The 19,154-nt window shown below is 45.4% G+C and overlaps 4 protein-coding genes across 4 annotated transcripts; 2 read left to right on the forward strand and 2 right to left on the reverse strand.

Annotated features, from left to right (window-relative positions):
* The first annotated feature begins 919 nt into the window (after positions 1–919).
* On the forward strand, positions 920–2,033 carry LOC3292561 (DNA-directed RNA polymerases I and III subunit RPAC1). Its single transcript, XM_024811335.2, has one exon. It carries the CDS (start codon positions 1,046–1,048, stop codon positions 2,030–2,032), a length of 987 nt encoding a protein of 328 aa, XP_024667087.2. The 5' UTR covers positions 920–1,045; the 3' UTR covers position 2,033.
* Positions 2,034–2,224: 191 nt separating this feature from the next.
* LOC1275631 (nuclear pore complex protein Nup58) lies at positions 2,225–4,007 on the reverse strand. The gene has a single exon (XM_314898.6). It carries the CDS (start codon positions 3,827–3,829, stop codon positions 2,282–2,284), a length of 1,548 nt encoding a protein of 515 aa, XP_314898.5. The 5' UTR covers positions 3,830–4,007; the 3' UTR covers positions 2,225–2,281.
* A 307-nt stretch (positions 4,008–4,314) lies between these two features.
* On the reverse strand, positions 4,315–4,997 carry LOC1275632 (small ribosomal subunit protein bS18m). The gene is made up of 2 exons (XM_314899.3): positions 4,838–4,997; positions 4,315–4,772 (listed from the first exon to the last, which is right to left on the reverse strand). Exons 1-2 carry the CDS (start codon positions 4,878–4,880, stop codon positions 4,366–4,368), a joined length of 450 nt encoding a protein of 149 aa, XP_314899.4. The 5' UTR covers positions 4,881–4,997; the 3' UTR covers positions 4,315–4,365.
* A 254-nt stretch (positions 4,998–5,251) lies between these two features.
* Positions 5,252–6,475, forward strand: LOC1275633 (protein SCO1 homolog, mitochondrial). Its single transcript, XM_314900.4, has 2 exons — positions 5,252–5,405; positions 5,474–6,475. Exon 2 carries the CDS (start codon positions 5,485–5,487, stop codon positions 6,313–6,315), a length of 831 nt encoding a protein of 276 aa, XP_314900.4. The 5' UTR covers positions 5,252–5,405; positions 5,474–5,484; the 3' UTR covers positions 6,316–6,475.
* The last annotated feature ends 12,679 nt before the right edge of the window (positions 6,476–19,154 follow it).

The following is a 19,154-nucleotide window of genomic DNA, read 5'->3' on the forward strand; positions in this document are numbered from 1 at the left end:
CCGCGTATAAGAGGTACCGTGTATCTCGGGGACCGCCTGTACAGTCTATTCCCTAGTTACGCGAGTATTTTTATTTTTATTTTTTTTATCAATAAACTATAAAAAAAAATCATCCAAATAATCGCAAATTCTATCAAATTAGCTAAATAGCACAATTTCAATCGATTTGTTAATATATTGACAGCACGTTCGATAAAATCACATCCGATCGATTAGTGCCAAGACCCTAAGGCAGCGGTCTAATCTTGTTGCGCGCAACATTGTTGCTCGGCAACATATCGCTGAGGTGGTCTATGAATGTTGCTGGCAACATTTCGCTTTGACATTGTTTAGCGTAAAAAAATTGCCAATTAACAGCTCAGAGTTTATTTTTTATCATTCACTTATTGAATGAAGTGTTGAAAAAACAAAATATACACCAAAAATGTATTATAAATGCTTAAAATCCAAATTTAGCGGATGTCAACAAAACGCACGCTGCTGCTGTGTCATTTCATACACCCGATTACCATGACCAAGGTAAATAGAAAATGTTGCCAGACAAAAATCAAATTGGATTGAATTTGGCATGCAACAAAGTTGCGCTAGCTGTCAAAATCCATACATTTTGTCTGCAACAATGTTGCGCGCAACAAGATTAGACCAGTGCCTAAGCGGCAGCGTGGAGCCCCGAGAATACAGTCGAGGAACTCGCCACCGCTCAGAACAAAATGTGCATCTCAATTCTTCGTTGGCTTATAATCCATAGTTCATTTTTCAGATCGACATTTCAGAAAGGCCTACATTCGTGTGACTGCTTTGATAAGGTTGCCGAAAACTACCGAAAAAATCGTAACCTCCTACTGAAAACTAGCGATAAAATGTTGGTGCTCCTAACGAAAACCGCCAACATAATCTGGCCACACTGTATGTCACTGCAGTGCGGTGCAGCGGAGCTGTCACAACAATTCCATCCGCCCGGCACACAACAGACACGCACGATTATCAACAAAGAGCACGTGCAGCTCGCTCTAGAAGTTAAAGGGGAAATAAAAGTAAATTAAAGATGACCACAAAGCCGCTGCTCTACCTGGAGGAGTACAAGCTGAAGCAGGATGCGAACGATTACGGGCTGGCGGACGAACTCTGGGACTTTGAGTCGTTCAAGCGCAAGCTGCAGATCGTCGTGGTGCGGTACGACGAGAACGAGCTCGAGTTCGACATGATCGGGGTGAGCTGCGCGATCGCGAACGTGTTCCGGCGCCTGATGCTGAGCGAGGTGCCGAGCATGGCGATCGAGAAGGTGCACATCTACAACAACACCTCCATCATACAGGACGAGGTGCTGGCGCACCGGCTCGGCCTCATTCCGCTGCGGGCCGATCCGCGCATGTTCGAGTACAAGGCGAACGAGACGGACCCACCGTCCGCGCTGGACACGCTCGAGTTCGAGCTGAAGGTGAAGTGTACGCGCAAAAACAAAGACTCGACCGAGGTGACCAACAACGAGAACATGTACAAGAATCACAGCATCTACTCGGGCCAGATCAAGTGGGTACCGATCGGGAATCAGGCCACGATCTACACGGAAGCGGCCGTCGGTCCCATCGACGATGATATTCTGATCAGCAAGATGCGCCCCGGGCACGAGTTCGACATAAAGCTGTTTGCGGTGAAGGGCGTCGGGAAGGATCATGCCAAGTTTTCGCCGGTCGCGACCGTATCGTACCGGTTGCTGCCGGACATTAAGCTGAACCGGCCGGTCGCTGGGAACGATGCACGGTTGCTGCAGAAGTGCTTCTCACCCGGCGTGATCGAGATTGCGAAGGATGACGAGGCGTACGTGAAGGACGCGCGGTACGACAGCTGCAGCCGGAACGTGTACCGATATCCGCAGCTGGCGGACGCGGTCACGATCGCGCGGGTGCGCAATCATTTTATCTTTACGGTCGAATCGCTCGGTGCGCTCAAGCCGGAGGTTATCTTTGTGGAGGCGGCCAAGGTGCTGAAGAAAAAGTGCCGAATGTTTTTGGATGAAATAAAGGGCAACTGAAGAAAGGGATTGATGGTTGGCGTTTTATTGAGGAGTAGTGTACAGCATATGTTACAATAGATTGATAGAGTAACTACTTTTGTAAAAAGAAGTCTAAATAATACAAAACTGGGGCTTGAATTACGAACTAGCTGAACACTTTTTTCACGCATTTCGGAAGTAAACCAATTAAAAAACGACCCTAACTCGTACTTTTCTCTGTTCGTCATACACGTTCTCAAAAGTTTCTCCAAATTACACTCTTTATTATTACAACTTATTCCTTTTGCTCCCTATCGGTGGCTTCTGCAGATTGAACGCATCCGCTCCGGTCGTTGCCGTCGACCCAAAACCAAACCCTAACCGATTTCCGAACGCATCGCTGCCACCCGCCACACCACTGCCGCCCGCATTCATGCCGAAAAAGTTCGTCTGCCCGAACGGAGCACCCTTGCCCTGGTCGGCACCGGCCAAACCCGTCCCTGCGCCCGACCACAGCGACGTCCCGGCACCGGTTTGTCTCAACGAAACACCGAAACTCACGTTACCGCCCATCACCGTCGAGAACGGGGTCGGACCGGATGAGATGTTGAGGGCAAATTTGTCCACCGCACTGCTGCCCTCCTTCGCGCCCTCGCCACCCTCGAACACGTCCGTATTGTCGCGCAGCAGGTAGCGTCGCAGGTTGAGATACTGTTCCCTCTGCGTTTCCACCTTCTGGTGCAGCTCGTGCAGGCGGCCGGCCAGGGCCACGAAGCTTTCATAGATCTGCTGCAGGCAGAGCTTCAGATCCTGGGGCGTAAAGTACTGCGGCGTGGTGAGCGAGTTCATGTGCTTCTCGGTGAGCTCGACCTGCTGCTTCAGGTTGATCAGGTCCGATTCGTACTTCTGGATCAGCTCGATGAAGTACTGCAGCGGCAGCGTGTTCTCGAACTGCAGCCCGGCCGGCGTTTCCTGCGTGCGCTGCGCCATATCGGCCTGGCGCGTAATGCCGGACGTTTCGTGGCGCAGCATCTTGATCGCGTTCTGGTTGTTACTCACGCTGTTCGACAGCTCGGCGAGCGTGCTGTTCAGGCTCTTGATTTCGCTCGACACGTTCGACATCTTGCGGGCGGACGAGCGGGCAATGTCCGAGCCGATCGTTTTCTGCTTCTTGATGTACTCCTTCAGGTGCTCCACGGTGCTGATGATTTCCTGCGGCACTTGCGATTCCTTCGCCTTCGTGTTGTCGCTCTTGCCCTCGACCGATTTGGGCTGGTTGGCGTTTATGTCAACGCCGCCCAGCCCAATCGTGGCGGGGGCGGCGGCGGCGGTGGTGGTGGTGGCAGGAGCTGCTGCCAGTGTGGCTACGGTGGTTGTCGCTTTGGCCGCACCGAAAAGACCGCCGCCGGCATTTCCAAGCCCAAGCGTCCCGGTAGCACCACCGGCCGTTGCGGTTGCAGCAGTTCCGAAGTTTAGCGTGGGTACGGCAAACGTTGACGTCGTGGTGGCGGTGGCTGTGGTTCCGGCCGATACGCTCAGCCCGGCACCGAACGGGGTTGCCGCGGTGGAGGTAGCTCCTAGGCCGAACGATAGTGGGGCGGCTGCCGTTGCTGTGGTTGCGGCCGGTTTGCCGAAGCTAAACCCGGTGGCCGTGGGTGCTGTCGTCGTTGTTGCGGTGGCCGGGGCTCCGAAGGAAAATCCCGTCGCTGGTGCCGCTGCCGCTGCTGCCGTTGCTAGTGGGGCGGCTGCCGCGATGCTTGTCGTTGCTGCCGCTGGCGTACCGAAGGAAAAGGCGGGAGCCGATGTTGTTGGGGTACCGAATGAAAACCCGGACATTTTGGCGAGCGGCGGGCAGGCGGAGGTCGGAACACGGTGCACACACAAGGACGGGAAATTTAGATTTCCCGGCGGAAACCGTGAGTTTGTTTTCCTCGCAGAAAAACGAGGGAAAGCAAGCGCTGAAGTAAACTGTTTGAGCCTGGCGGTTGTCAAACGTCAAACGGGTCGGGTCGTTGACAGTGCCTAGTGGTTGGCATGCAGTGGAGATTGTACAACAAAATGCTTTTTATTTGAGTGGTTGATTTTACCTATTTTTAATGAAAAAATACATTTTGGCATGGGAAAAATGTTTTACAAAGTGAGACATCGGCTCAACTATTTATTTTCATTTAGATTGAGAATTGTGAGGTGAAGAAATGGAGTAAATAACCTCTACCAACAGAATGCGATTGGAGTGTGGAGGATCCTAATTGTTTGTAGATAACGAAATCGAAGTCTTGCAAACAGAGAAACAGATTTGCTGTTTATAACATAACGACACATTTAACGGTAAAAATAAATGGTTTATTGCATTCCCTACTACAGTGCGAGACTTAATATTTGTGCGGGCGAATCGCCTTCTCGGGGTCGAACAATTTCGGGTCGTTCAGGAACTCGACCGCCTTATGGTAGGTGGGCATAAATCCAGCATTCTGCGCTTTGATGATTTCCCGTTCCACTTGCTCGTGACGGTTTTTGCACAGGCCCGTAATGTTGCGACCGTACACCCGGCCGGTGTATGGGCTCTGAAACTGGGACAGTAGCTGCACGTTCTTGTAATCCGGATCGATGCCGTGTTTGCACAGCACGCACTGTACTCGCTCTTTGGCGAAAGGATTATCCTTCAGCACCACGGGAGAATCGTTGTTATCGGCGCTCGTCGTGTAGTGCTTGTAGGGTGCCGCCGACCGGGTCGCTGTGGGAGCAACCAGAGCTCCTTTGTTTACATAACCTAAAATGGCTGTGGAAACGCACATTATACATTTTTCGTTTGCATCATTGCATGGCTGATCTAGTTGCACTTACCACGAGCTGATCGTAAACTGCTTCGCACACCGCAAATCATCATGAAACGATAAGTTGATCACGGATTGTATGTATGTTTTCCTGCGAGGTGCAGTTGATTTGCGGCAGAATGTTGTAATTATTGACATCGGTGCTGTCAGAGCAAGATATGTGTCTTACAAGGTAGGATCAATATTTGAGTTGTGCTTTTGACAGTAGTGTGATGTATCGGCAACAGAACAACGTTTTTTTTTTTGTAAGATTAAAGAGAAAGAGAAAGTTTAGAGACATTTTGCGGTTTCAAACATGAGAAAAAATGAAACAGGGTTTGTATTTTTTACAAGAAAATTATTTTCAGAAATGGAAGCAATTTGTACGGAATTGGAAAATGTATCTCAAATGTCAAAGCCGTTTAGGTTTACCAAACATCTTCGATTATTTTTGCAACCCTCTCACTAGGCACTCTTTTGTCGTGAGATAAAAAATGTCAAAAACGCACGTAACAACATTGCCGGCAGAAAAAAGCAGTGCAAAATAATTACACAAATTGTTTAAATGTGTGTAAATATATAGTGTCGTGTGAAAAAAGGTAAAACTCTTACTAAGCTTCTCCTCTATACCGTGATTAATAAAGTCTTACGATTTGCCCGCCCTCAGAATACCCCGACATGTCGAAACTGTTGCTAAAACTCTCCAGCCGAAGTTTCGGTGAGCTGTGTGGGAGTGCCGGCCTGTTCAGCGCCCGAGCAAATAGTGTTTGCAATCCGGCTGGCCGGTGGAGCAAACACGGTTCCATACTGACCAGACTACAGCATACAAATCGCCAGTCCGATCCGATGAAGGGCAAGGGTCCCATTACGTGGAAAAGCTTTGCATTTATTGCCACCGCTGGTATCGGTGTGCTCGGGTTCATGTGGTACGTGAAGGACGAGAAGGAGCAGGCCCTGTTGCGGGAGCGGAAACGACAGCTCGGCAAGGCGGCCATCGGTGGCAAGTGGGATCTGGTCGACTCGGACGGCAATCCGCGCAAATCGGCCGATTTCCTCGGCAAGTGGTTGCTCATCTACTTCGGCTTCACGCACTGTCCCGACATCTGCCCGGACGAGCTGGAGAAGATGGCGGCGGTGGTGGACAATCTGGCGAAGGAGAAGGACGCCGACCCGGTGCAGCCGATTTTCATTACCGTCGATCCGCAGCGCGACAGCAAAGAGATAGTGGGCAAGTACGTGAAGGAGTTTTCGCCCAAGCTGCTTGGCCTCACCGGCACGGTGGAGCAGGTGGCGCAGGTATGTCGTGCATTCCGTGTGTACTTTAGTGCCGGGCCGAAGGATGAGGATAACGATTACATCGTCGATCACACGATCATCATGTACTTGATCGATCCGAACGGTGAGTTCGTGGATTACTATGGCCAGAACCGTGACAAGGAATCGATAAAGAACTCCATCCTGATCAACATGGCAAAGTTTAAGCAGACGCACAAATCGGCCTGGTGGTAGAGGCGGGTTGGGGTGATCTAGCTTTGTATTTGTGTGTATGCATGGATGGATTGATGGATGGATGGCATGTATCAATTAAAGTATAGTAGCGTACCAGTGGCAATGCAGCATATTTGTTAAGTTGATTAAAAACTCGGCAGCATTTCGTCGTAATGATAAATTCCTGCTGTTACTTATTCGAGGTCGAATGGTAGAAAATATTGGGAACAGAAATATGATGAAATTGTTTGTGGCCATTTAACCATACATAATACATTATAAATCCAATATGTTTTAGCAATTCATTTCACTATCAGTATTATAGTTAATATATTCTTACATTGACTAGCTTTTCTCAATTATGATCCTTTTTGAATTTGTTTTGAAAAAACTCTCTTGACGGGTTATTGGCATATTCATGTTACTGTTTCTTCTTTTTAGTACAACAAGTAGAAAATATGTGAATATCAGAGGCGTATAAAGTCATGAGATATATAAGACGAATATGGTAAAACCGATCGAAACAGAAACATCAAAGTTTTTGGACCATGACGATCAGTCGAGATTAGTGCACAAAGATTAGTGGTGAACGCAGAGACGAAAGCTTTCTCTTTGAACGACGAATGATCGAGAACTGCTCAGTTCATTTAGTTCGTCCAAAGATAGATCAACGAAAGAACTGTCGTTCACGTTCACAATTGTGAAATGCTATTCCGCCATGTATGAGCTAGTATTGTGCTTAATGAATCTTTCGTAATGATTCATCCATGGGAATCTTCAGTGATGTATGTTTCGAATCTCTAAAAATATCATGAATCTCTAAAGTCTTATGGATCCTTAAAGGCAATCTTCAAAGATGTATGCATAATTCTCGTGAAGACTCATTCATTTCTAAATATTCATATCTAATTTCTTAAATATTTTAAAATCTCTCCGAAGTTAGTACTCTCTAGTAGAACAATTCATCTTTTGATATGCATGAATCCTCAAATCGTCAACTTTTGCTGTATTACAAGTGTAAATGTAGTTTACGGACTACGAAAAAGGTACTGCGGAACTTGATCCGTTGACTTTTGCAAATTTTATTGGACACCAAAAGATTGCGCGTAAGTATGCCCCCATCATGGATTCAAGTGACACAGTCCCGAATCTATTAATTCTGATCGAGCTTGATATGGTACCGTAGACGGGCAATATGGGGCATGAAAAGCATCGATGTGGGGATTTAGAATCTTTACATTTACCAAGGTCTGTTTCTAAAATCGATCGAACTGACTAGGTGCGGTACATGGTTAGCATCATGTATGAAAAGTCTGAACCGAAATTAATAGACGATTATTTCATAGACAGGAACAGTCTATTTAACAAATGGTGCAGGATCACCAAAGCGAGAGACAGAGTATGAGATACGAAATAGTGGTGGGAGCTCGGAATCGGACCTACCCGATTCCGTGTTCGGAATCAATTCCTACGCCGGCCCCGATGCTGGAATCGATTCCGATTGCCGGAGTTGACTCCCCGACGCCAGAGGCCGATCTGGAATCGATCTGGGAATCACAATTTGCTTCGGTAACGGAATCAGGCGTGGAGGCGTTCGCCATTAAGGCCGGGATAACGGACTGGCAGACGAAGGCGCGAGACCGTGAGCGGTTTCGGACACTCCTGAGGCAGGCCAAGACCGCAAAGCGGTTGTAGCGCCGGATAAGTAAGTAAGTAAGTGTTGTGTCCGCACAAATGAACATAAACACGGTGTACGGCACAAACAGAATATGTATATTTTATCACTACTCTTTGGTATTATTGTATTACACGGGTATAAAATAACATAAACGCAACACACGCAATGCGGGGAGAGGACGACTGGTCCTTCTCGCGCCGCGATCCTCACTGAGGACGTCACAGGATGACAGCCCTGCTGTCAACAGTGAGCCCTCAGGATGAGGCAGCGGTCTGTCCACAACATCTCCCCGTTTTAATTAAGCCGGTACGGCTTAAGCCAACGCAGCGGTTTTAATGTACTTAAAACCGGAGTGGCAAGCGTACGGCTCAAGTGGCGCTGTGTAAAACAGGGGAGAGTGCTGACCGGCCTCTGCGTTAAACGCTCGAATGAGATGAGCGTTGCGGGCTGCAACAGGGGGCAGCCGATGTGCTGCGCTCGCTCGTTCCGTTGCAGCCTCTGTGGTGTTGTTGTTGTTGTTGTTGTCGGTGCCACTGCAGCTGTTGACGCTGCCGCTGTTGTACGTAGTTGCACCGGACGCCGATGATGCTGCTGAGGCAGCTCTACGAATGCTGCTGCCGTTGGTGCGTCGATGAGCGGCTGAGCAGGGGGCGGCTGTGGTGCCGCGCGCGCTTGGACCGCTCAGCCGGAACCGCTGCACAGGGGCGACCGTGATGTCGCTGCCGGTGAACTGCTGTGCAGGGCGCGCAGGATGATGGTGATGATGATGACGATGCGAGTGCACAGCGGGCGACCGTGATGCCGCGCATGACGACTGTGCACTCGGGACACATTGATGGTGCTGCACAGGGGCGACAGTGGTGTCGCCGTCGAGATGCACCTGTGCAGCTGGAGCGCCGGCGATGAAGATGGACAGGGGGCAGCCGATATGCCTCAGCACTGTGCCTGCTCACCGGGCTCGACGATGATGCTGGTGCAGCAAGGGCGGCTGTCGTGCCGCGACGTCGCTGCTGCACCAGTGTGTCCGATGACGCTGCAGCGGGCGGCGGTGATGCCGTGTGACGATGGTCCAAAGCGGAATGTCCCCTCGCTTTGTCCGGTATAGTGCTGCAGCGGAGTGAGGATCCCTTCAGGGCTTCGCGCAAACCCAAGCGTGCCCATCCTGCGCGATGGCGGTTGCGCGATGGTGGAACCGCGATGGTGACCTCCGTGCTGAGTCGGTCTTTTGTAGGATCCCCCCCTACGCGAGGAGGATCCCATCCTCGTCGCCACTGTTGTGTCCGCACAAATGAACATAAACACGGTGTACGGCACAAACAGAATATGTATATTTTATCACTACTCTTTGGTATTATTGTATTACACGGGTATAAAATAACATAAACGCAACACACGCAATGCGGGGAGAGGACGACTGGTCCTTCTCGCGCCGCGATCCTCACTGAGGACGTCACAGGATGACAGCCCTGCTGTCAACAGTGAGCCCTCAGGATGAGGCAGCGGTCTGTCCACAATAGTAAGTAAGTAAGTAACGGAATCAGGATTGACTCCAGAAATTATATTAGCTCAGAAAGAGAATCAGTTCTTGAATTAAGAAGTTTCAGAGGCGAAATCAGTCCGGAAATCACTATCAGAATGAATCGTTAACAAGTAAATTTTGATTCTTTGCTGCTTCATCAATACGTAGCATCATTGGACCCAAACGCCTATTCTTATGGAGATGCCAATACTGACTCCGATTTGAAGCCGATTCTGATTTCGGAGTCAATTTCGATTTCCGAACCGATTTTGATTCCGGAACCGATTGCGGAGCCAATTCTGGAGCCGATTCTGGAACCAATGCCGGTACCGATTCCTATTCCGGAGCCAATTCTGGAATCGATTCCAGAAACGAACTTCGGACCTACTTTCTGGAATCGATTCCAGAATACTTCGGAGCTAGCCGGGAACGATTCCGATGAAAACTACATATTTATCATCCCTAGTACGAAAGAACCTAGAGTAGAAAAAGGAACAGAGACTTACTGACAGGAACAAGTAGTACCTAGATAGGCACAGATAGCGGAACAGATAAATATCCATTTTATATAAAGACAAATCAAATCTAAATTGGGATCAAACACAAATGGCCTCATCTGACGATTTTCGTAGTAGTTGAACTGAGTTGAAACTACCGATCGGAACTAGAAATGATACATGGATTGAAATGGAACGGAGTTAAACGTTCCTATTCGCATCGGGTATCTCGGAAGGTACCACGGACAGGAACAGAACGCGGCCCAAAGGCATTGCTTAGTCCTAGAGTTCTTAGTTCTCAGACCATAATAACTAGTTCGCAGTAGTGTCCGACACCCAGCTAATCAAGCCCAAGGCCCCCTGGCCCGATTTTACATACTGAAAGTAAAAGCAAATAGTTTTTAGTCTCCCTTCCATCGAGAGCAGGGCCAAGAGACATCAAAGCGCGTAGCTAGCGTAAGTATGCAAAGAACCAACACTCTTCCCGCTGCTCGTAGTTTTAGCTGCTGTTAAAGATTTAACCAGCATAAAACGTAATCTTCTTTGCGAAAGTTTAATTAAGACGCGAAGTATAAAGTTAGAGCAGCCGAGGTTTTACATCTTTGTTTGTTTGTTTTTAGGTTTTGCCGTTTGTCCGAAGCTATACCACAAAGGAAAGGGAGAGGACAGCAACCCTCTTGGCGTGTATGTGTGTGTGTGTGTGTGTGTGTGTGTGTGTGTTTGTGGCAACGGATTACGTGAGTACCTACCGTGTTGACGGTCAGTGGTATGTCCTGGGGACGTGTTAAAACTTAAGTCGCTGGTGCAAAGTTCCTGTGCACCGAGTGCGGTGTGTCGGTAGATGATGATGGTACCGAGATGCTGATCGTTGGTAGAATAATGAAAACAATAATGGCTTTGATCGTTGGTCTTTGCACACACACACACACACACACACACATACACACAGGAGCACATCCCTTACTTCCGCTCGTACTTTGTATGCTTGGCGGCAGGGCTTTTACCATCTTCCGGTAGCCATTAGCTGCCTGCAACCAAAACCGGCACGCATCGCTGGTGCATTTGCAGGGACAAAAATTGTTGTACTGCAAAGTGTTAAACATCGTAAGACGACTTTGGGACGTATTTGCTTTTAAGTCGGTTCCCGGAGGGGGGAGTTGAGGGGAGGCTTTTTCCCTTTTGCACACTTCTACAATGTTTGCCGTTTGTTCTGTGGTGTGGAGAAAAGTTTAAAAGGTCTTTTTTTCCTCCTCCTTTTATTTTTAGCTGTTGTTGCATTTCGATCCTGCTTTTTTTTTCTCTCTCTCTCTCTCTCTCTCTCTCTCTCTCTCCCTCTCTCCTAGTTTCCTAGTTCGATGTGCACTTGGTGGTCCACATTCGAGGAAAACTAACCATAAGCAGTAGTGCAATAATGCTCCGCATGTACAGTGGAAGTGTAAGAGTGCAGAGAGGGGAGGGGGGGGGGGTGATGAAGGGACAAAAAGCATACAAAGGGGCTCGGTACACTCGGAAGCTTTCGAAAAACGCCGGGGCATGGGGGGGGGGGGGGGTACAACACTACACACGGACATGGGAAGATTAAATTAAAACTTTCTCACCCGTCGTGTTGACTGTTGTATTTTGGCATTTTTGCTCGCTTTCCTCTCGCTTATCGTATCGACTTTTTCTATGCTTTTCTATTTTTTGTTGGCTTTCCCGTATGGTGGATGAAGTTTTCCTTCTCGCATGTCAGAGGCCGGGGGGGGGGGGGGGGGGTTTGCTTCTTGTAGCCCAGTTTAAGTTAATGTAAATCCTTGCGTGTGCTGTACGGTTAGTTTCTGTGAGTGTTTTATTCGGTGCGCTTGTTGGGCAGTTATTTATATGCTGTTAAACGTGTGGAATGTGTAAATTTTAGTTTTAGAGAGCTATTTAGAAAAAAAGTATTTGAAACAGTGGGAGAAGACCTGTTTAGTTTTATATTTTATGGTTAATCTCGTTTTATTTATATCCAGTTGGATTTTGTATTATTTTCTTTTGTGACTACAACTTAAGTATAGTTCTTGTTGAATTTATAGAGATATCCAATTTTTTTAACGTTCGCTTGCATTTGTTTTGTTTTGCATTATAAATCATAACAAGAATATAGTGCGATGTCTTTTATCCGGCTATCTGTTTATCCGTGCTGTTGAGAAATGACAGTTTAATACAAAGCTGACATTGCATTCCGAGGAGGGTATTTGAAAAAAAAACGGTTATCAGAGTACGTTGTCATAACCAAAAACACTATAATTCATGGCAAATTTCAAATATTCTCATTAGAAAAACATAAAGTTAATAAAAATTAGCTAACTTGTATCAAAACATAAGATAAATTCAAACAAAAATCAAGAATTTGTGCTTAAATATATATTTCTTTGACTCATTATCCGTGTTATTCGCATATCCAGGCTAGGTCAAGCCCCGATGAGTCCGGATAAACGGCGCTCCACTGTAGTTGAGAGGGATATCTGTGAAATATGTAAAACTGCACTTCCTAGTTCTTAAGCATTTATCAGAACACCTGCAGCAAGACAGAGCCCAGTTTGACCAAATTTGATGATGATCGTATGGCAGCGAAAGGAAAAAAAGATCCTGCCATGCGATCGGAACAACTGCCACAATCAAATGCTACTAACACTGGTAGTGGTGTTTAAAAAAGAAGAAGTTTAGATCGTGACTGTCCAATGATTGTTAGAAATACTGTACTAGCAAAATAACTGATAAACGGTGACTAGTCACTTAGTATAGAACTTCATGCTTTAGTTAGAGTTTGGTAGCTTGAACCTTAACAATTGTTAATAATTATTAACGACTGAGTGTGACTAACGTTCACAACAGTCTCTTTCAGTAGTAGCCCTTTAGTGAGAAGGTTGCGTTTGATGAATTCAAGAAACAATTCATTATACGAAAATAAACAATTCATTATAAACATTTCATGCACAGAAAATTAAATTAAAACCCAATTGAGCAAGCTGGTAACCGATTCCAAATAATCAGCAATTAAAACTCAATGTTCTAAAAAATTTGATCTCTTTTCGCCGCTGCATAATGAGAAAAATGCGTCATCAAAACATTGCGGCGAAGCTACAAACAAAAATCGATCTTATTTTTCCAAACACTGACACTGTTTGTGTCCGTATTGCCGCGGAGGCGAGTTACTTCTGTGTATCTCAAATGAAAAATTACCTGGCAATCAAACTCCAATCAAATAAGGAAAACATCAGTCAAATACTAGCCTTCCTTTAAAGAACGATCTTCCTTTTCTCCGTTAAGGACAACTGTGAACCCCGCATCTTTCTAGGAATAACCTTCCAAGAATTTCTCTTTAAAACCTAATCTAACACAGGAACAGTCCTTCCAAAAACGATTCAATACGCGCTAAACTAAACAACTTGCAAGAACGGAAAACAAAGTTTTACCATTCGTAATTGTAAGTTGGAACAGCCGTAGGAGCAAAAAAAAAAAAAAAAAAAACAGGCAACAAAACACCCCGAACGGTGAAGAATTTATCAAACGGGTGTCCAGTTTGTTCATCCGGAAGCGACGGTATCGAAGGCTTGGCCAAATAGTGTAGCTTTTGGGTGGACGAGCGGTTGTACAGGGGGCTTGATTTTGGAATGTTGCTGGGTCTTTTTCTTCTTTTTCTTCTTCCTCTTGCTTTGGCTTCGTCTACGAGGCTGGAACTTTGAAATGAGCACCAAACATTGAGCACGGGAAAAGTTTTTTGTTCCGAATTGCAAAAGTTGATTGCTCCTGTGGTGGGCGCGAGCGCGCACGCGGATGAAAATGCTGTTTTTCCTCAGTTATTTCCTCTTCGTTTTTTTTCTATCTATTTATTGGAAAAAATGCATTACTCAGTAAAAATGGCACAGCAGCAGAAAACGGACGAATGCGATCGTACCGAATGTCTGGGAAGGACGATTGTGGGATTGTTGTAGTAGTATTGCCAAGGGTTTCTTCTATCGGCTGCTACCGGGTCGGTTTTTTCGTGCTCATTTTTGTTGCTGTTGTCGTTGCTACTGTTGAGTGACGTTCTATTTTTTATTGCTCAAAGAGAGAGAGAGATAGAGAGAGAGAGATAGAGAAAAAAAAATATAAGCGCTACAAATCGAATGGTGTGATGCTTGAGCTTGTTGAAAGTTATCGTAAATTGAATTTATTTCAGCTCGCCCTCCGAAAAGATATCGAACATTTCCTGCTGCGCCCAAAGCCGAATTGATTTGGCCCCCTTATCTCTCTCTCTTTCTCTCTATGTATCTCTCTCTTTCTCTTTCTCTTGTTCTCTTTCTCACTCACTTTGGGGGGAAAGGGGATCCGTTTTTCGAACAAGATTGTAAGTGTCCTTGGTCATGGTCATGGATGAGGGTTATTGCTTTATCCTGCCGCTGCTCGCACTCGACTCAACACGACCAGGCGTACCGTTTTCATATTTCCAAGACATTTCGGGCTTTATTTGACAACGGTTGAAGTTAATATTAATTTTTGCTGTCATGATAAGATTAGGAACTTTTATTATTGTTCGATTGCTGTGTGTTTTTTTTGTGTGTTATTTGTGTGTACCATTCGGTGTAACTGGTTTCTCCTTTTTCTTCTCTTTATAATACACATTGTTGAGTCGCTTTTTGGTGGTTAAGTGGTTGCTGAAAGGATGTGGCATTTAAATCGGATATCCTGTTTTTGTTTGGACGAATGGGGTATGGGTATTGTTGAGCGAGGGTCGATCGATCAGCAATTGATGAGAATGCATATTACAAAAATCAAATAGATTTAGGTTAGATTTGGGACGAGATTGTGGAGTTTGCTGTTGATGTGATTTTGAAGCATTGTGAAAACATGTCCTATTACAATATAATGCTTATGATCAATTTGTTATCCTACAATATCATTAGCATTCCTAAGGGGAAACAGGGAAAACTATCTTTCAAAATTTTCAACATCGTTACCCATTTAACGGAGCTTAACAGATTAGGTATGTGTAAACGTAAAGTGATACTTCTCTAAAACAAAATTGATTAATTTCATCTGACTTTGCATTATAGGAAATAGTTTTATTTAATTAAATTAAATTAGAGAGCTCTATATTTTGCAAATTCATAAAAAGAGTGTTCGACTGATCGTCTTAGGACGTCTTCTTTGTAGACAAAATCCTAGCAGTATGATCATATTATCCTATATATGCTTTAAATCAGCTATTATTCTCAAGCTAAAAGATAGATGGTTCTTCTTATCTGCAATACCGTAAACCCACTCGCTAAGGGCGATTGAGTCAGTTGTGTCATGCTCCACTACCACGTATTCGAATGGTCCTCTTCTCGAACTCGACTAGCTAGAGTGGAACAAATTTAAATGATTCATATTGACGGCGAAGTTCATGTAGGTTTACGTTCAAAATGATTTCGCAAAGATATTAGTCTCGTAAAGTAAATAGTTGTGAGGCTCAGGTGTACCAAATTCACCAGGATGTGATCGAAATGTCCATTATTTAGTGTTTGTTACACATGTGGCAAAACATGTGAAACGGTTGTACATTATTTCTTTACGATTATAACAAATTTTAATTATTATATTCAAATTCCCGCTACAATTTAACCGCCACTCCGAACTACACGCAACCCGTCACTGAAGTTTCGCTTCTTTCCGTCATCGCTTCTGCCTCGATTCTTCGATCTCTCATCAATCGATCTCCGCCGTCCTCTTCAATCGATCTCGTTCCTGTTTCTTCTTGCCGCCTTTAGTCGCAATTATACGTATTATAATTACGAATACGAATCGTGGCGGCCGAGATCGCTACACATGATGTTCAAACAGCTTACAAACTGTATAAATTAATGGTGCAAATTTGGTACAAAGCTAGAATGTGATATCAGCAGAAAAAGTAATACAATATTTTCCTGATGTATGAACGAAAACGGACAAAAAAAAAACAAAATCAGACCTCATTATAAAGTCATCAGATTTGCTTTCACTACCCAACACATGCCGTGGAAAAATGAGTACGCTGTTGTAGCTTATTCGTAAAGTGGGAAGAATGCACTTAAAAATTGAAACTGAAAAATTAGAATTATTTTAATGGGTTTAAATCAATGGATTATTTTTTTGTGTTTAAAAACAAAGTTTAGCTTAACTCCTTTTTTATATTAACATTAATTTCAAATTTTGGCTAGGGAACTCTAATGCATATATCGGATACATCAGCTCAGATGAAGTCTCACACAAACCCAATCAGCCCCGAAATAAACTTCAACATTGCAGCAAGCAGTTGATTGCATGTTATTTACACACCAATGGTTACATCTAACTAATTCAGATTCGTTACATCTAAATAGATCGAACAGAGGAAGAAACGAAACGGATAAAAAACCCACCGACAAATCGCAAATGCATTCCACTTCGTGCTGGAGTGCATGTGATTTGTAGCGCTTATTTATTCGAGGCATGTTTTCGGTATGTTTTAGCCAATTCGGCCCCTAAATCATTGGTACCGTGCCAGCTGCAACGCTTCCTCGGTCGTACAGCAGCGTACATGCAGACGATGTGCTGCCCGCTGCACCGTCTTCTGGTTGTAGAAATTTGTTGTGATTAATTTTTATTGCACAATTCTATTTCATAAATCTATGCCGTGGTGCTGTGGCTTGGCTCGAATCTCGAGGAGAGAGCTTTCGCTTCCCATTTCTCTTTCCAGGTTGTATTCCAGGCTGGGCTGTCTAGAACGCTAGCAGATACGGTGTATTCCATTTCCGTTGGTAGGTTGCCGTTCTGCTGCAACTATGCGTTGATCGGTCACAGTAAATGGTACCAGATGGTATGTTTGTTTAGTTGGAATACCAGGAACCGATGAGGGGCTGCAAAAACTTTCAGCCTGGGACAGTGGGACTAAATGTGGCGCTGGGAAGAAGTTTTTGTGGGTTCTATCACGGACGCCGGACGGTTGGTGGAGAATGATAACTTCCTAAATTCCAAACGACACACAACCAGCCCACAGACCGGTTACCATTGGAGCGTTCTCCCGTGGGGATCGTCGTGGGAAAAGCCGGTAGTTTTCATCTTCATTTTCGCTCGGAACAGCACAGAACATAAACATCTTCCTTCGGTACGGTTGAAGGTACGAGAACGGGAAGGCATCTAAGGCTAGTCGTTTCTTTGCTCTGCTGGGTTCTGGGGTTTTCCCCCAAGCCTGTCGGCTAGAAGGCAGGAATGAAAACAGTTGCGTCTGTGAAAGCAAACTCCATCTCCTTCGACAACCACACACACACACACACACACACACAAACAACAAAAAACCTTCCAACAAACGAGTGCTCTTAATGGGACTCCGGGTCAATCTAGCGGCGCAAGAAGTGGAAGAAGAGGGAGCCGTTATGTTCTTTATGCTGAACTTATGCTCTCACATCATACACGTACCAGCGGGTGCTGCGGGTGTAAACAAGTCACACAAGTCTAACTTTCGGCCGGACAGGCGACCGGTCGGGTTCAGGCCCGAGCGTTGGTAACAGAGGATAACATTTCGTAAATTTTTACCACCATCCAACCAGCCGACCAACCTAGCACTCCGCTGCTTCACTGCGCCACAAATGGGTTGCCCCCCTTTTTACCATCCGGGCTAATCGGTGATGAAGGCGCTCCCTCCCGACCGACCGAGAGCTTTTGCACTTTGCACCAGATTTATACCTCCGATGGCACATTATGGTAACTATCGTCTGAACTTAACGACACGGTCGGAACGAACGGATTGTTTTGTTTGTGCCTTCCGTTGCCGTCCCGTTTCCGTGCTTGGGGCAGGGTAGCGGTAGACTCCATCGGCTCGGTTCCGGCTCATCTTCATTAAGCATCGCAAACGAGAGAGAGAGAAAGAGAAAGCCTACTACTTTCGGTTTACTTTGCAGTGGAAGCATCGCGGTCGGTTAACTTATGAATGGAACGACGGGGTCAAGTGGACCTGTAGTGTCTATTATACCGACCTTACTTTATCTTTAAAATGAAATCAAACACTTGAGATGTGTTGTATAGCCAAGTCTTATCCATGAATATTGAAGATGAGCTTTATTGAATGTTAGTTGAAATTCAATATGATGTAATTTATCGCACGATGCGAATGAGTTTTCCACCGTGTTATGCAAATATCTAAAAAGTGTTTGCAAACGAGTACTTTTGTTCAATAATTCCCATGGAGAAACTATAAAGGCCGGGGGACACTGTGCGTACTCGCTAGTGTAATTTCGATTTTCACTAGCGCATCTGGCGGCGGCTGGTGGAAGCTTTTTTTGGTCATCGAGGGAATGGTTACGCCGAATCCCGAAGTCAAGTCGTTTTTCCATCGTTTTTTTGTCATGGAAATGGATGCAATCCGTGCAGGACATGTGCATCTACCTTTTACAAAACTTTTCTCATTCGAATTAATTACAAAACATGGAAAAATAACATATATTCTGAAGCGGCTTCAAATTGTTTGGCAAAATGCTTCGGTTAGCCGCCGCCAGATGCGCTAGTGACAATTGTAAATTACAGTATCCAGTAGGGACAATGTACCCCAGCCGTAATATTCTAGGAAATGAAGAAAAACTAGCTCAAGGAAAAGGTGAACACGGTAATGTTTGGTCCCATTTGTATTGAACTAGGGTTGTGCTGCCGGCGCAGGCTGTGCTTTTGACTGTGTGTAAGGATTATTATTCGTAGATTTCGAATTATTTAATTGTAAATAATTTTAGTAATTAAGCTTGTGCTCTTTTTCCATCATCGACTGCAAGAGATCACAGACACTGTGATGTTGTAGCACAAATTGTTTCGTTATTCTATCATGTTTTGCTATATGCTCATTAAAAGAATTTCGAGCATCACATTTCATAGATTTTTTCTTCAGTTCTTTGCATTAATTGACGAAATTAATGTTAAAGTCGCACACCATAAAAAAGAATTATGATACCATACATTATTTTCCAAAAAATAAGCATAACATCCTTCGCATGCCCGCTATGCCCCCCGATCCCAGGCTTGTTTTTGTTTTTATTTCCTTACTGTTCGCTCCCTCCTGCCCCTAATGCTTGATCCGCCCTAATGGATCGCCATGAACTGCACTGTGTGCCCAGCCACGGTTAGAACCGCGGTTAGAAGAAACGGCCAAACGAAAGCGAAATCCAGCGCAAAGAAATTG

This window comes from Anopheles gambiae, chromosome 3 (assembly GCF_943734735.2).
Source record: "Anopheles gambiae chromosome 3, idAnoGambNW_F1_1, whole genome shotgun sequence".
Lineage (NCBI taxonomy): Eukaryota > Metazoa > Arthropoda > Insecta > Diptera > Culicidae > Anopheles > Anopheles gambiae.

Bases quoted from the DNA above. Each gene is read 5' to 3' on its own strand.
- LOC3292561 (XM_024811335.2), top strand. From the start codon at position 1,046: ATGACCACAAAGCCGCTGCTCTACCTGGAGGAGTACAAGCTGAAGCAG.
- LOC1275631 (XM_314898.6), bottom strand. From the start codon at position 3,829: ATGTCCGGGTTTTCATTCGGTACCCCAACAACATCGGCTCCCGCCTTT.
- LOC1275632 (XM_314899.3), bottom strand. From the start codon at position 4,880: ATGATGATTTGCGGTGTGCGAAGCAGTTTACGATCAGCTCGTG. The intron at 4,773-4,837 runs GTAAGTGCAACT...GCGTTTCCACAG, and splicing joins CAGTTTACGATCAGCTCGTG to CCATTTTAGGTTATGTAAAC.
- LOC1275633 (XM_314900.4), top strand. From the start codon at position 5,485: ATGTCGAAACTGTTGCTAAAACTCTCCAGCCGAAGTTTCGGTGAGCTG.